Source organism: Panulirus ornatus, chromosome 13 (assembly GCF_036320965.1).
Source record: "Panulirus ornatus isolate Po-2019 chromosome 13, ASM3632096v1, whole genome shotgun sequence".
NCBI classification, from domain to species: domain Eukaryota; kingdom Metazoa; phylum Arthropoda; class Malacostraca; order Decapoda; family Palinuridae; genus Panulirus; species Panulirus ornatus.
Genome location: NC_092236.1, coordinates 3,942,540 through 3,961,038, shown reverse-complemented (window position 1 = coordinate 3,961,038; position 18,499 = coordinate 3,942,540). Strand labels below are relative to the sequence as shown.

At 47.2% G+C, this 18,499-nt stretch overlaps 1 protein-coding gene across 1 annotated transcript in view; it reads right to left on the bottom strand.

Moving 5' to 3' along the window:
* Positions 1-6,016: 6,016 nt before the first annotated feature.
* LOC139752676 (uncharacterized) overlaps positions 6,017-18,499 on the bottom strand; it is a 177,333-nt gene continuing 164,850 nt past the window's right edge. The window contains exons 4-5 of the mRNA XM_071668450.1: positions 12,530-12,703; positions 6,017-6,160 (exon numbers count right to left, since the gene is read on the bottom strand). Coding sequence (XP_071524551.1) covers positions 6,157-6,160; positions 12,530-12,703 — 178 coding nt within the window. The 3' untranslated portion in view covers positions 6,017-6,156. The remainder of the gene's footprint in view (positions 6,161-12,529; positions 12,704-18,499) is intronic.

Here is an 18,499-nt window from a genome sequence, read left to right as displayed (position 1 = left end):
GAGTGACAGCACACAAACCTCCTAGAGAACCAAAATATCTTACGTAATCTTCCAAAGATCTTCATGGAAGCTCCTGTCTGTACAGGAGCTTGAGGCACCACGAAGCTCAGACCAAGGAAGGAAGGGTGCCACCCTAACAGACACCTGATATATTTTCCCCGCTTGAAGCTGGAAACCTAAGTCTTCATGCAGACCTACAGGTCTCACGAGACATTTCCTCCTCTTTAGGTTGTTCCAGCGATAGTACAGAATCCTCCTCCCCCCCCCCCCAAGAAATTACCTTGGGCTGTTCCGGCGATAAATCATAGACTCCTGCTCCTCCAGAAGTTATCTTAGTCTGTTCTAGCGCTCCAGCAGAATCCTCCTCCCTCTTCAGGAACTACCTTAAGCTGTTCCAGGACGAAGATTCACATCAAAGAACCAATACTGACAAGCACGGATGAATCATTTATCAAGAGGTCCCGAAATACCGGCAAAATTATAATTCTCAAATTCCGGGGTGCAACATATAAGGTCAGATACCATCAAACTACATTATGACTTGATATGTCTAATGATTTAATCATGTAGGTTTGACGAGCAAAGCGAGGGCCGACCCCTTCAATACTAATTAATCATAATGTGATAAACATGTATTCCCACACCATAACCAAACACCAGGCCATGTGCTTCTGTCCTTTGAGAGCATTTAAAAGTCACGGGAATCGGTTTATCGTTTTGGTTATCGACCATCGAGGCTCCAGAAGCAGCGGAAGGGAATTAAATGCCCTACCCTGCCTGTGGCATGATCAATGGCCCACCTGAGAATATTTTCTGACTGACAGACAACAGTCGACAGGTCTTGCCAAACATGTTGTGACATGGCTCGACCTGTTATTGTACTGGATGACGTCATCAAGGCTCGTTTGAACCCATGGGCACGATGGCGTGACTTCTAACCTGATCTTTTTCAAGGTCAGGTCAAGGACCAAGAAATCGTACCTACGGATCGTACCGTCGTGCTTATGGGTCGTACCGTCGTGCTTAAGGGTCGAGCTGTGGTGCTTAAAAAGGTCAATACCCTTTTGCTCAGGGGTTCAAAGACCTTCAGTGAAGTTCTGACGTTCAGCTGGCGATAATTTCACTGTGTTCTTACCTCACACGAGCCTTTGGCGCGTCAAAAGTTCACACCAAACTTTATAACCTGACATGAAGTTGCAGTGTCGTCACGTTACACTAAACAGTACGTTGCCAGATGCTTAGAATCTCTTTGCGTGAAACCTCACACCCATCTGCAAAGCTATAACCCCACACGAACCTATATGTGGCATGCTCGAAACAAATCCCATTGCACTGAGATAGCGCCAACCTTTCCCGTGACCTTAACTCACACGAACAGTTATATGAGCCGAAGGTTCACATCAAACCGTGTTATACTGGTAGATCTAATACATTCTACTGTCGTTAGTTCACACGAAATGCTGAAGTGTTGTCAAACCATGACAAATTCCACTGAAAAGAAAACTTCAAAAAAATGTTGAGGGAATATTTCTCGCCGGACAAGCGCCTCCAAAGCCTCCCAGACCCATAATGACTTCATTAGTCACTCCTAAAGCCCCGGCCTTCAAATCTTCGATCCTGAGGAAACCTCGGCGTCTCAACCCGATCAAGATATTCTCTCACGCGCCGCGAGTTTTAAAATGTTACGAAGAAGCAAAGAAATAAATAGAAGGCGTACGTTAAACTTGACTAAAGAAACGAATAAACTTGATCATATCTTCCACGGACATCCGTCTCCAGCTGATGGTACGCGTACTGGCCCTAACCATTCCAAGGGCTTGTAACCCCTGATCCTAACCGCAGAAAGATTCCCTAACTCAAGGCCCTTACCCAAACAAGACTCCCTAACCCCTAGCCATAACCACAGCAATACTCTCTAAACCCCCGGCCCTAACAAGAGCAAGACTCCCTGATCTCTGATCCTAACTAGAGCACGGCTTCCTAACTCACAAGTCCTACACAAAGCTCCAGACTGACTCCCGACCCTGCTATAGCAAGATCAATAAAACCCCGACATTCCCGCCTGACCATCCGATCAACTTGAGTCAGCTTCACCCAAGAAATGAAAATTCCACGAAAAACAGTGTCCAATTAACGGGTGTTTTTGGAGTGCAGGTGGCGCTCGGGAAATCCTCGCCTCCTTAGATTAACTTAATCTTTTATGACACTAGAATTTGCTGCGATACTCCCAGGGAATTTCCTGTACATTAACTAGAGTCTGTGGAGCCTACTACACACTCACTGAATGAAGTGTGTGCCATCCCGTGTTATGGGTAGCTTCCGTGTCTCGCTAGGCTATCCCGCTACATCTGTCTAATCCTCTAACCTCGGTACTGGACCTGTGTGTACCCCAAGACAATGACATTCAAGTGTTCTTTCCAAACGTTTTGTCTGTACCGAAAGCAGACTCGTGTGAGTCCGCATGTATTACCTAACCTTACCTCAACTTACTTTACATAATCACACCTTCCCTTCCACATCTTACCCTTGCCTAACCTTACCAAGACTGAACCAAGCTTACCTTCTGTTATTACCTAACCTAACCTAACAACGTCATCTTCAACCAACATGCGTTAATGTCCCGAGAACTGAGAGCGGGTGAGTGTCTTTAGGCCCTTACTGTCGGGAGGTCTGAGGTTAAGGCCTTGAAACACTGCTGATGCCTAGAAAAAAAATATTTGCCAAGACACAGGAAACTGTGGAAGCCTTAAAAAACATCTGCTGAGCATTAAAACAGGGGACTGTGTGTTTCCTATATAATGATTATGTTGAACAGATGTGATTCACGTTCATTCATCGCGTTCACCAAAGCTCTACCGTGTTCATCACAGCTTTACCGTGTTCATCACAACTCTGCCGTAGTTACTATAGCCACCCTGTTCACTATATGTTCACAACTACCATGCTCGCTATAGCTGGGATGCACACGATTGCTGCCATGTTCAAAATAACTACCCTGTTCATTTCAAACACCATAGTTACTATAGCTATCACGTTCACTATAATTACTATACTCATTAGCATACGTCAGACAATTCAAGTGTTTACTTTTTACGTCGTCATTTTTATTCAAAACATGGTTGTCATTTCATATTCCCTTCGCAAACAGAAACACTGCCGCCAAGTTAGGCATCTGACACTTCCCAAAGACGGAAAATTTCAGGTTAGGTCAAACACCAATGACAGTCGGGCAGCAGTAACACACACACACACACACACACACACACACACACACACACACACACACACACACACACACATTTGGCTTAAATTATAGGAAAATCACTTATAATTCAGCTACACTATTTTCCATCTTTAATATCGACATAAGAAAATATCTGGCACTGGTAAGCACACGAATGCCAGGCCTACTGGTGGAAGATTTCAAACGTCATCTGTTTCTCGAGTCATGGTGGAGGTGGCTCTGAAAGGGACATAGACCGTTCAAGCCGAGGGAAGCTGAAGGAAGGAAGGAAGGAAGGATCACACTGGCTAACCTTCAAGTTGTGCGCGGTGGCGTGTGATCCAGCCAGAGTGGAAGGTCCAAGCGCCACTTCTCTGTTTATTCTCAACCAGGACAAGTGTTGCCTGATGAGCGCGAGAAAGTAAGAGGTCAAGCGTAACCCGTGACCTTACATGTTATAAAGGTCAAACCCCCCCAAGCGGGTCTTTAATATCACTGGTGATAGATCTGTAACGCCAGATAACCCCCCGTGACGACCTATGACTTCTTGTGGTCGAGTTCTATTACCGCACCTCCCGGAATGACCCACTACGTTCTCTCCCAAGTTTCCCCAATATTCCCTCACCATTATCACTGAATAACGTCTGACACGGGGACGTTAAAGGGATGGCCCTATGACTCTCGACCTCTGACCTCCAAGAGATTTAAAAAACGAAAAGAGCCAGGCCTCCAAATTGGTGTCCCCGAGATCCAGCAAGGGACGCAGGCGTGTCACACCCACGGAATAAAACTGCAGCGGCGAGGGCCACTGTTGTCCGAGTGTGGAGGGGCAATACTGTGGCAGTGCGGAGGATGGGGGTGTTCCAGCGTGGGCGGGTCTGTGTCGGACCCCGCTGGGCCGAGTGGAGCCGCGTCCCCCTCTTGTCACCAGCATCGACGTGCATCAGCCGGGCTGAGGCACATGACTCGGGCCTTCTCCTACTACTGCTCCTCCATCCCCCCCCCCCCCTGGCCTGGCTGGCCCCCACGGCTGCCGGCAGACGGACGAAGGGAAGGAGTGGAGGAAGAGAGATTGCTAAAACTCCTGCACTCTCCGTCACGATGTAAATATTCAGCCAAAACCACAGCGGATGTTCCCCTCACCACGGCCAGTCTCAGAGTCACACGCTTATACCGTCTTGCTGCTGCATGCCACGTACCGACAAGTGTCTGTACGACGCCCACACATCCGCTGCGTCGTAACTCCACATGAGTTAAGCAGATACGACGGAAGGAGTGCAGGAACCGGCTGGCCACGTACCAAGAGGCTGTACGTCTTGCCAGTTCCTTCCTCCCGCCATCCCGGGCGACTCCCACAAGTCTGCGATATCTGGCACGGCTTCCCTGGTATACCTCCCCAGACCCTTTAAGTCTGGCCACACGTAGCTCCCTCATGTCCGCAGCGTTGTCTTCTATTATCACTAGTTATGTAAATAACATTTATATCCACAAACTTTCCTTTTACGTACAAACCCTGTAATTGAAGTTATAAGATTCTTTATCATTATACTCTTTGCTTCTTGTAGAAATGAATAAATCACTCACAAAATACGTGAGTTACATGAGTTCCCTAATATCCAGCAACCTATCAAGTACAAGAGAAAATAACACTGATTTGCAAAATTTGTAAGCCATCATATTTGTCTATGTCGAACAAATATAAATTTGAACTTCTCATCACTGAGGACTCTAGGTTTATTGTATTTGCTTAAGGATTAGTTTTTCATAACTTACCAAATGTTTACAATTACGAGATTTGCAAGTCTAATCAGCTAGTCACTCCAACAAGGGATCACCAAAGGTGTAGGTATGAAGTTTCTATCCTGTATGTTCTTAAGTTACCGTTTCCAACATGAACGTGTTTTCAAACAGACAGACAGACGGACGCAGGGGTGTCGACATAATGTCCCGCATAAGCTACGTGTCGTGGCGAGACACAGAGAGGCAACCCTCCCCTTCCTTCTCTATGGGAAACACGCAAAACACTGGACGATCGATATGATGCGAAGTCTCCAAGGGAGGAGGGGGAGATGGAAGCAGATGTTAACGGAGACGCTGCTGTTCCAGGACGTTCTATTACGTCATTTTCTGCTACCTTCCCATATGCATTGGGGGAGGGTCGAGAGGAGGACCCCCACTCCCAGACCTGTGTCCCCGACTTGGGTGGAGCGTTAGACTCTGTCCACAAAGCTGGATATTGAAGAGGAACTTGAGCTGCATACACAACGATTCCAACCCACAGCAGGCAATCACAGACATCTTGTGGGAGCTGCAGCTCACCAACACTTCATCCAGAGTGTCTTGCTGATCTTTCTTAAAGCCCTCCTGGCCTTCGAACTGGTAAAAGGCTCGGGCATCATTCCCAAGTTCGTTCCGACGTGTCCAAAGGGCTCGGACGAAGCTTCGTGTCCAAGGGTCGTAGTAACCTCGTGCTCAGGGGGTTGTGCCGCGAAGTTGCGCTCAAGGGGGCTGAAATGGTCTTCATCTTTCATTCATGCAATCCTGACATCATACATTTCCCTGACATACAGTAGGCTACAGCGATGTTAGATTCAAGGCAAAATATTCATACATTACCTAAGCAAGGACACGGACCTCCGACCTCTGCTGCCTCTTTCGCTACCATATCTCAACAGATGAGGGCGCTGCATCGGACTCCTCCGGCAGCCTATGAGTTTCTCCACTTCCTCCTCCCTGTTCTTCGTCTTCTTCCTGCCATCCTCTTCACATGTTTGTTTTTCCATATCCGTCAGTTTCCCCGCGGCGGCCAGGGCCGGCAGCCGCGCACCATGCCCGCACCCACACGTCTGGGGAACTTTCGCGCGCGGACCGCCACAATATGGCTGACCCGCAGGATGGGATGTATACTGTTCCGGTTCACGCGAAAACTCCGCTCATCTGGTGCAGGCGAAGAGAATCTTCTTACGTCTTCTTACGAATATATATATATATATATATATATATATATATATATATATATATATATATATATATATATATATATATATATATATTATATACATATATATACATATATATACATATATATACATATATATACATATATATATATATATATATATATATATATATATATATATATATATATATATATTCATGCATGTTTACAAATTTTGCAGAGGCAATATTGCTTTACAACATTATACAAGAAATTTACACAATATCAGAATGACCCACTGTCACCAAACATTCCTTATCAGACAAAAACATGATAAAAGACACATACGTGTTCTTTGCTCAGTACACAGTGACATCTGGTGGTCTGTGTCCTACCACCTCCTGACAGTGTTTGTGAACGATTCAGAATGACGCATGCACTTGTCTGTCAACCCTCCACTTACTGCATTACAGAGTGAGAATTTCCCTTCATTACATATGTAAATATTATGCTGTCATACTTAAGATACCAAACTTCCTACATTCATACGTTAACAAGTTAGGTTTGGAATGTAAACAGCCTGGTGGCTACCCAGACGCTTGAATATTACCAACAACGTACATCAACTAACCTCTCATTATCCAATAGAGTCTCCAATCCACTGGCAGGGCACCCGACATCGACCATATCATCATCATCCTGGTCCACTGAATTCTCTTCTTCCCAAGTCACCACAGCCGGCTCTACTCCCTCCTCCTCCTCCGCGTCCTGCTCGAGGCTTACCCTCGGCCACGCACGGTGCGAGTGGTCGTCACAAGGTGGGGTTGAGCTGCAAGCTCCATCCAGGACCAGGAAGGTACTGGCGCCTGATGACCTCGTGTCAGACGAGGGTCCTCCTCTCTCTGGCCTGGGGATCGGGATGGGATCACTGCTCGTCCTCCTGAACGATCGCTTCTCCTTATCCTTCTCGTTCTCTGAGGAACTGAAGGATATGACCATCCGTCTCCTCCACCTCCTCCTCCTTACCTTCTTAGCTAGTGTCCCGGGGTTCATGGATGACCAACCTGTCCTCGCCTCTCCTGAGGATATTCTCACACTACAGCAGGAGTGTCATCCGCTATGACATCTGCAGTGCCATCCTCGACGTATTTGGTTCCCCAGGTGAGGTAGTAGCTCCACAGTATGATAATCTTCACAGGGAACAAACTCCACACAAAACTAAGGTAAATTGATGACCCACTTCTCGTATCTCGTAATCACACAACGTCTCAACAATTTGGAAACCTCTGATAGAGTAAGGCCCGTCACCACCACAGCATGCACGAGCCTTTTCCTTGCCCTTGGGTCATTTTCCATCAAATCTTGGTAGGTTTCTGTTTCGAAAAACCGAAGGCTTGACATGCAGGAAGCATAAGGATCTTAACTAATCAGTGTGAGATGCAGCAAGCGTCGTTAAATTTTTGTTGTTAGCACCGATAACCCACAACAACCAGAGTCAACACTTCACAGTCTGGGGCACTGTTCTCTCCTGCAGAAGATCCTTGGGATCCTAAAGTCCGTTAGAATGAATGTTATAAAAGAAACGTCTGCGAGGCTTGAGACCGACCGAACACCACTTAATATAATAAACACACTCGTTTGTGTGACACATGATTACATCACTATAAGTAAGAGAAAATGGGAATCTTATCTAGATAAAAACCTTCAAGTAGTGTGTTTCGTGACTGCAACACCACAACACATTCTTCAGCGTCCATTCATTTCTAACTACCTCACTATGTTAATCATACAAAAAAAAATATATATAAACATATCGACATATTCTTCCCAGTTTCCTTGGAGGAGGGTATACCTCTACATTACAAAAAATAAGTATAAGGTTTGCAGAGAGATAATCTTTCAGAATACTTATCTAATCACGACCAAGGCTGAGATTATTTAGGGGTGAGCGAGACCACACCAATGTCCGCACCCAACCAAATGACAACAAGTCTTGTTTATCATTAGAATGTCGAATTCGGCAGGATCTATAGCGTCCTTAGCCCGGTAAGATCCTGCTGTCTATGGACAGCAAGACCTATCTTTACAAGAATTACAAGGAACCTCAGTAGCGTGAACCTCGGCAGCTACCTTATCTTAGTACTTTTGTATACATAATCATATCCATACACACACACACACACACACACACACACACGAGTGTAGGACTACCTCTCCGTACACTACAAATAAGTAATTACAAACACTCGTTCCTGTCACTTTCCCCCTACTCGTCTGTCTCTTCCACCCCTTTTCACTCACATTCTCCCATACTCGACATCCTTCCTTCCCTCTACCTAACATTTCTGAACCCAGTTTCCACCGACAGCCGCTCCTTCTACTCGGCGCCCTTCTCTTCCTTCGTCATTTGCTCAAACATATAGACGGAGGTAAGTATGGTGATGGACGGGGAAGTAAATCCCTCCTACTGTAATAATTACATGACTTCCTCCCTCTCTACTTCCTTCTCTATAATCTCACACTTCTACAGAAACTTTCTTTCTACACGATCTCCCTCCTTCCATCTGATTATCAGCTTTCCTCCTCCTCCTCCTTCACCATAGCTTCACACCCTCCTGCATGACGTCATTCCCTCCGATAAAAGGTCAATCCTTTCCTTTACGTAACCCTGCTCCCTCCTGCCACACGACGCCATCCATACTCCGGCCCTCAAATTCCTCAAGGCCCAGCAATCTTTAACGTAAGTACCCGTCTTTTTTTTGGCCTCATTTCCTCAGGCAGGCAAACATCCTCATTACAGATCTGAAACACTTAGTGATACTGAATCACTTCTCCGGCATTTCAAAGCATAGCCAGTGACTTAGCCAGTGACTAAGATTTGTATGTGACAACACACACAGGGTGTGACACTCTCAAACCAGGATGGTCACACTAATCAACTGTCCACTGCCAACTCTTGGTCAACTTCTGTGTATTATGCAATTTCAGTTTTACTACGTAAAGATTTTTTCCCAACAGAATCCTGAAGATGGGCAAAGTGATGTCAAAAACGCAGACTGAATGAAGTAAATTATTCGTGCACTTAAAGTATATATATATATATATATATATATATATATATATATATATATATATATATATATATATATATATATATATATATATATATATTCGAGCACTTCTTTACCAGGGCTTTCTCTGTCTCTGTTTCACACATATATATAAGTATTCACTGTGGCAACACCGTAAGCCATGAGGTTCACCCACAAGTTTAAAGCCATACAGCTGATCACCATAACACCATCACGTGATCCACCTGCGGCCGCCCTGAACTACTTTCGTTAACCCTTCCATTCTTTATCAGGAACGGCACCACCGTTTTCTCTGATACATTCCACCAGTAACTTATCTATATCTTCGTTCTACTAATGATGGGATTAGATGTACTGTCAGGAATTCGAATTCCTATATAAATATACAATAAACACTGAGATTTGAATATATCAATGAATCCGGAGAAATATATAGAAATAAACAACAAACATATCTAAGTGTGAGGTTTCTGAACTCTGGTATGAAACATTACTACTCATAAGTCTTAAGAACTCACAAAGAATTAGTCACCATCTAGACAGCTATCCCCCGCATACAATTTGTCCCGGATGTTTTTTTTTTTGTTTGTTTGTTTGATATATCCTCAGATGATTTCAAACATTCCTCTGAGCACTTTAGAAATGGTCACGTTGACATAAGACTAATGCAAGAGCATATAACCTTGTGGATTGCAAAGACAGCAGAGAAAAAAGACTACAATTGGAGGTATGAAAGCACCTTGTGTGTGTGTGTGTGTGTGTGTGTGTGTGTGTGTGTTCCACATGTCTGGATGTATTACTCTAACTCGACGTTTTACGGCACATTCCCAGAGGACGTTGACCCCCGAGCCCCACCGAGGGGGAGACACCGACCAGTAATGCTTTTTTCATGAGACGTCGAGAACTGTGTAAACACAGGAACAGCAGACGACACGCGAGGAAGACGTCTTATTTTGGAATTCACACTAAATGGAGACAGTCCCTCTCACCTCCTACGTTCTGTCACATCCGGGTTGAAATATCATTTTTCCGAATATCTAAGACGCCACAAGTAAATACACTCTTGATACATCCCGGTTCATGTAACATCCTAAGGAAGCCCAGCCCTCGAGAAGCTGCGATCATAACACCCTTGGGAACCCCATCCCTCCATAGGTTGTGATCATAACACTGTTGGGAACCCCAGATCTCGAGAGGTTGCAATCGAACCCTTTGAGAACCCCAGCCCTCGACCGGTTATGATCGTCTCTTCTTCCCAGTGAGAGACTCTATGTTTCGTGTAATAATTGTGTATTTCTTTAAGGTCTCCCATACAAAACTGTGTTTATCTCTCTTGCAACGCAAGCTGAGTCAACCTGGACCAAGGCAAGCCTGCAACAAGGTCCAGTAACCCTTATTAACTCATTTCTCATTCAGGTTTCTCTTAAAATCTTGAAGGATCAAAGATCATGACTTTAGTGTCGGTATAAAATATTTACGGGAGTGGAAACAGCCACTTTTCATTCATGAAAGATGGGATGGGAGATCTCTGCATCATCCAGCAACGGTCGGGATTTCTAATGTCTGACATAAAGATGTTCCATCACCAATACCTTTACAGTATGACAGTAAGCGACATGCCCAGTGTTTGTGAGGGTCAGCTGCAATAAGAACGACTTCTACAACCTCGTGAGTGAAAGTGTAATTCTTCTGAAATTTATGATTTACTCAGAGAAGGTGATGGGGGCCCCTTCTATCATCGTCACCCATAGCATAACCGAGCGACAGTTGACTTCGCTGAGGTATTCTGCGAGCTAATGCGGCAGATCACGCTCTACCAGGTTTTATGTCGATGATCACATAAGGTAACGGGAGGAACATGAGTTGGATTACCTTACAAAGAACAGGTGGCGCTTCAGTCGATTGAAAAGGAACGCCACGTCAGAGAGAGAGAGAGAGCACTAATTCTATGGCCGCGTTATGTAAATATCAAAATCACCTGACCACGAAGGTAGTCGGGGGGGGGGGGGGGGGGGGTTAATGATGCTCTACGTACATCGAGAAACACACACACCCACGACCAACAAGGAACACACTTACCTAGTAAATCCCTGGAGACGCCTAGCCTCATCGGCGCCGGCAGTGTAACCTTCAAGGAAAGGAGCCACAATTGATCACCTCATGATTAAACCATTCGCCTCCCAATATAGATCTGGATCACTAGGTCTGCAGCGTAGGTAGGCAACCTCTTGTCACCTACCAGGCTACCGTGTGACGCATTACGGATTTTGACGCACGACAGACCGCTACACATCAACATCCTGTGGCTGACAATTCTTTACCGTCTGAATGCGTACATGTTGACGCCCGTACGACCCAACATTTAACGTGTGAGAGTTCACTTACTTTCGTCATGGGACTCAGTTCCCCGAGTATGGTGGCTCTCTTCACTGGCGTCTGAAATCCTACTTCTTGGCTTCTCAAGCCTCAATTCCTGATGTTCCTAACTACATTGTTTTTCTCCTTGGGTTCAGAATCCACTTCTTTTCCATCCAGTCTTCCCATATGACTCAATGATAAAATCTGTCGTATTACCTCTGGAATGGATTGGGATTTCACAATGATTTCCTTCAATCTCTTCCATCATCTAAAATTTGACGACTCTCCTCCAGGGAGACAGTCCACTCCCGAGCAGGACATTCATTTCGTTCAGTTGGTCACGAATATATGATTTCACTAGATGTCGTAACGTTCCGATTCTTCCCATCCGCCAGATGTGATCCACAGGTTTGCCTTGGCTAATGTACATCCTACACAGGGAATATGTTAACATCTCATACCAGTCTTACACGTCCCTGATGACTCTGGTTAAAACAAGCTTGTTACTCTGATACGAATTCCTCCCAGCTGTCACTTATGATAATGACTGTGGCCTTTTTCCTGCGTTTGATTTAGTGTTGTGAAACATTACGTCGTCTGGCATCATATTCCATAGACGATGAAACTGGTTTGTTTACTGGCCATCTGAACACTTCAGCAGGGGGGACTCACCTATGCCACTGGGACGTATACGTGGTCGTAACTCTGGAGGACTTACCTGTGGCTCGGAGTGTGGGTGGGGGAGTAAGGGCGTGGCCCAACACCTGGAAGGGACCACACCTGTTGGTCTTGGAGACGGTGTTGGGGGTTCTTGGAGGGGGGGGGGGGCGCTACAGACATAGGAGGAACTCACCTGTCGGTCTTGGAGACGGTGTTGAGGTTCTTGGAAGGGGGGCTACACACATAGGAGGGACTCACCTGTTGGTCTTGGAGAAGGAGGTGGTCTTGAGCTTCATGGGTCTAAAGTTGGGTGAGGTGGGTAGAGCGGGGGAGACGCCAGGGGCGATGAAGGTGTCATGCCGTGGCAGGGGCCTGGGCACGATCCTCTGCTCCGTCTGCGGCGTGCTGGGGGCCGACTTGGCAGTCCCGGGTCTGTGGGAGCATAAGAAGGTCGTCAGGCATCATCCCATATACTACCAGCAGCGAATGCCTCCAGCAGTTGGTAAACCGCTGTGATGTACTAGGGTATATGTGATCACTATGTGTGTGGTAAAGGGAAAGAGGTTTACACCTGTGTTGCCCAGCGTGTGTGTGTGTGTTGCGTGTGTGTGTGTGTGTGTGTGTGTGTGTGTGTGTGTGTGTGTGTGTGTGTATGAGGAGGATGTGTCCGTCCACACAACACATGTGCACAGGAATATGCAAATGAAACATGCCATAACCTCGACGGCGCAAACCGCTCGACTCTGCATTGTCTCTACGTCACAGTTTCCTGTCTTCACCATCCTCCACCACACCGATCTATCATCTCCACCACACCCTCCCACAACCACTACTTTACTATCTTCGCCGACCACCACCAAAGTTTATCATCTCCACCACCCTCAACCACACCAGCACCGCCACACAAAGCCTCCCTCTCTTATCTTTGAGCTCAAAATTTTCGTGGTCTACGGTAAAAACAGAAGTGCAATTTACAACTTTTTCCCCAGCTAAACTGTGGTCAAACTTAGCTCCTTGAGTACGACGGTTCGGCTGTGGGGTAACTGAATCTAACGTCGAAATACAATATACATTTTTTTTTAACCAAAAACTGCTTTATTATTATAAAAAAAAACTAGGCAAGTATATAAACACACGATCATGAAAAATAAAATCATGATATAACAAAATAAAGCACAAAAAAAAATGTGAAGCAATCTTTGAAATTCAATCTATCGTCAGACAAAATATGTCATCGATTAGGATGTCAAAAGTATGCTATCGTAGCATAACAAAGTTCAAGCTATCGCAATACTATACCTTATCGTCCTACAAAGTATCACATCGTATCGATAAGTTGATCCTTCACGCTTCGATCATTTACTCGGTCAAGAGTTCCCACTTCTTCATGATCAACACGGAAGCGGGCACAAAAAAAAAATAAATGAAGCGGGAATGAAATTTACTTCGACAGGTCAGCGACCTTTGTGCTATACATACCCCTTATATCTCCAGTGTCCTGGACTGGCGATAGGAAGGGAGATAGAAGGAGGGAGGGAGGGAGAGACCGACTATGAGTGATGAGGAAAGTGTGTGGTGGTGAGCTTGGGAGTGTTAGAAGGAGGGAGAGAGGGAGGGAGGGAGGGAGGGTGAGTGGCTCCCCCCCGGCAAGCTCTCCCCAAGCCGACAATCGAGGCTCTGGCTGGAGTGGGAGAGTGTGAATAGCCGGTGAGAAGGAAGCGCTGGAGGAGAGGGATGGGGGGAGAGGCTCGGGAGTGTAGGGAGAGAGGGAAGGCAGGAGTGGGGAGAGGACTGGGTGAGAGAGAGGGTGTTAGTAAGTTGTAGTGGGGAGAAGAATAAGAGAGTAATACATTGGGGAACTACCTACCTATCTACATGCGACTACCTACCTAACTACACGTACCAACCTACCTACCTACGCGTAACTACGACGAAACAGGAGAGGCGTACTGAATGGAGTAAGGCTCAAAAACGGGCTGAAAGGAAGGCGATATACCAACACGGGGAGAGAGATTGGAAAATGGACGATAACAGTAGAGAGAGAGAGAGAGAGAGAGAGAGAGAGAGAGAGAGAGAGAGAGAGAGAGAGAGAGAGAGAGAGAGAGAGAGAGGATGTAATACATAAGAAAATCTGACATGAGAGTATGAAAGATGAAAAAAAATAAAAACAAAATCCAGAGGGGTACCTGACCCAGGTCGAATCGACAGACCACATCCAAAAACCACCTGGGCATGAAACACAACATCCACTGCACGCAACGCAAACCGCACCCTGCAGTTTACGAATGTGTGGAGGAAAGTGCCTTTCTCCCGCCATTCCAACGGATGTAGGCACGCACGGCCGGCCGGACGGCCAGCACGACTTCCTCTCCCAACTCAGCGGGGAGATAAACAGGATCATTAGAGTGATGGGAGATAAAGCAGGAAGGTAAACCACACCACAGAGGAGGAGGAGGAGCCCCTTAGAGGACAATGACCGAAGGCCGAGACCCGTGATCGCTGAGACCCTCTCAAGGAATGACAGCCATTCGTTCCTTCAGGCTCATCAGTGTTTATTACTGTCAACCTTCCCCCAGGGAGAACTCCTTGCCAGCTTCTTAATCTCTGCCATCTATCTTCTACCCTTCCCTCTACCTTCTACCCGATCCATCAGTCTTCTTTCACCATACACGTCCTCGTTTCCTTCACCAGTTCCCCCGTGTACTTTCCTGCCCGACCACCTCCGGCCTCACCGACACCAACTTTATCTAATTTTCTCGTCAGCTCTCAAGGTTCGCCGACCGCACCCGCAAGACGCCTCAGCGGCAGCGTGCCGTGGACAATGGCATCGGCACCAAGTGTGTGTGTGTGTGACTGGAGGAGGAGGAGCAGGGCAGGCACACACGTCCCTCCTCCCTGCTCGGCCACAGTCCACCAGGCTATGATCATACCATCCCTGAGGAGGACGCTGGTCCCGCTCACCCACCATGGCCTCTACCACACACGCAGTAGTGAAGGAAATGAGTGAGCGAAGTAACGAAACTATAAATACGAACAGCGTAAAGAGGCTTTAGTCTTATGGTGGAGAAAGAAAGTTCAAGAGATGGTGGCCCCACGAGCGTACGGTTCTCCCCTCGCACAGCACAAATAAGTAATTACCAATGATTGCGTAAAGGAGAGAATACACACACACACACACACACACACACACACACACACACACACACACACACACAATCGCGTTACAAAACGCAACATTCTCTTGCCAACTGCGTCGGAAACCCTGATCAAAAATCAATATTACAGTGTCAGTGGAAAACATGTTTGTTTACAAAGACAGTAGGCTGAGAGTGTAGGAGGGGAGGGGAGAGGACGGGGGGTCCGTTTGGAGTGAGGCTGATCAAGGCCCATCATGGTCAACTATGCAGCATCTGGCGTGGTGTAGAGCGAAGGAACCCACACCAGGTCCAGCAAATGCTCACTCAGTGTCGCGTGTTGACGACCATCCTGGGCAGTAGATAACGCACGGTACTGCCTCCTGCTGGTACGCTAGTTCTAGCTGCCAGCCACGGCTGTAGCCTCAAACACTGACATGACACAAGGACGTCCCCTGCAGATCGTCAAACGACACATTATCCCTCTCTCCATCCTGAAGCAGACGGACATCGTGAGCGACTGGTGCGACAGAGTCGAGAGCAAAACCGGTGCCAGCACACACAGGCATAAGAGACCTTCTAACACTACCCTTAAATAGTCACGATCCAGGGAAACATCAAGTCTTCCTTAATCAGTCCGAAATGACATTCTAGTTTAAGACGTACGTGTCCTTCATCCCAACTCGTCCATACACATCTAACACACAGTCCGACATAACAGAATATCCAGCACAGAAAAATTTCCGACTAAGATTCATCCAGTCGGCCGAGGGAAGACAGAGGGAAAGACGAACTTCAAAAAAGTTTGCAACGTGACGACGACGGCAGATTTATCAGGCGGCACATCAATCTTCGTGATGGTGCAGAGTCTGCTGCCTCTGTCGGGAGGGGCCAAGACGAGGTGTGCCCCCTCTCCTCCCACTCCCCGAGGCAAGGGAAGGTGTCAGGGGGCCAAGATGAGGTCCATGACGGCCTCCTGCACCAGGGAAAGGGAGGTGCTGAGGCCAAGATGAGGTGCGTCTCACAGGAGATAATGTTGTATAATAATACAGGGAAAGGTAAAAATGGTTAGGAAGTTGTAAGGAACGGTTAAAAGCCAGCGAGATCTCAGGGTGGGAATTGAAACCTGATTAAGGGGAGGTTTGAGTCGGTTACGTGTCCCAGCCGGGTGAGGGGGACGCGTGTCCGGCTAACAGGTATATGCGTCCGCTCCAGGATGTTGGGGCTAAGGCAGAGGTGGAAGATGGCCAGCAAGAAGGTGAGTTCCACCAGAGGGAGAGGTGATGGCGTCAGTTGCAGAGAAAATGACTCTGGCAAGTGTATAGAGGAGCTAAGTGTATAGAGGTGGCTAAGAACAAGTGGCCCCACCAGCTCGGGCTGAGGAGCGGCCGGCGAGAGAGAGAGAGAGAGGTTGGGTCAAGGCATTATTGATGCTCAGGCCGTCTTATATGAGCCCCTGATGACCACAGCGAACAAAGTACGTTCTCAGGAGCAAACGAGGTAGAAGCCACCTGTTCTAAGCACCACCGGCGTAAGAAAGAACAGGTCTGTGTAAGCTCCGTAAATGTTTTATTCCAGTATTCCCTGCCTAGAGGGGCAGAGGGAGTATTGTAATAGGGAGGAGTGTTGACACAGCTCCTACCAAGGAAGGTGGATTGTGGCTTGGCATTGTGTTTACCCAGGCCCGTGGAGGGAAGTGAAGGGAGGGAAGGGGAGTGTAGTACTGTAATCACTCTGCGTCTGGAAGTGTATGTGTGTCTGCGTATCCGCGTGAGTCCCTCGTCCACGGCATACTTCCACTCAGGCGTAATTACCGTGTAGAATAATGGTCGTCACATTTACACACATTTCTACCTGTTTTTTCTTCAGTGGCGGTGGAGGGGGTTGGATACGAGGCAAGTAATCCGTGGAACACGTGCAGGGTCAAAGCTATGCTGCCGTACCGCTGCTCCTGCTGAAGACGATGTCAATATCAGTCGGCGTGACCAATCTACACCATCGGACCGACTCGCTCCTCCGCTACCTGACACCAAGAGAAATTGTAAGGGAAAGAGGTGCATCCGGGGCGCGTCCAAGGAGGAGGTGCGCCTAAGGAAGGGACAGGTGTGTCACAGAGGAGGGAAGGGCAGGGCGTGACTCGGGAAGGACGGAATAGCCCTTCTGGGGAGGGATGGGCATGTTCAAGATGGGTAAAAGAGGCGCGTTTTGAGACCGATAGGAGTGTCCGAGCAGGGACACATAAGAGCTGAACGGTGAGGAAGAGGCGTGTCCATCAAGGAAGGAGAGGGAGTGTCACGCCCAAGGCCAGAGGGATGGGCGTGTCCCAAAAGAGGAGGATAAGCGGATACCACTCCGGAAGAGAGGAAGGGCGTGTCCACGGTGAGAGGGAGGAAGGAACGTGTCTTAACACAGGTAATCATCTATTACGAAGGTCGCTCCTGAGGCGTAAAATGTAGTTCAGTGTGACCTACTATTGGTAAGTCAATATGCATCTCTATATGGGTGCACATGACCGTACATCACACAGCGGCTGAGAAGTGATCACTGACCTAAACCTTAACCAAGGTGTGGAGGCGGCCACAGACGCTGAGGGAACCAAAGCAGTTCACATACTCTATTTAGCAGAGGCGAACTATAGAGGGGGAGGATCATAACGACAGATGATGGTGGAGACTGATATGTTAAACTGGCAAGATAAGAGCGCGTCCTGACGAATTCGTGAGGACCTGTTCGAAGAGGAGAAGGCAGGGAGTGAGAGCGTTCGCGGAAGGTGATGACGGTTGTGATGGACCATCATTACTGTTATGGTACCAGCCACTACAACCCATCCCACCGCTGCCATGGGTCATGTCTTGTACCGGTGTGAAATGTGAGTTGTTTCCCTTGTGTTATTAATATTCGCAGGGGCTACTACTACTGGTGTCGTCATTCCTGTTAACCTCCATTTCACAGTATTGCTCGTGGTCAACGAAAAGACGTTTAAGATGTTTGTAAATGTACAAAGAAAATGGGATCTGCTCTGGATCAATGAACAACGGAGCTGGGGTATGTGCTTCACGAGAATTTTTCTAATGTCTTCATTTTTCTGTACACT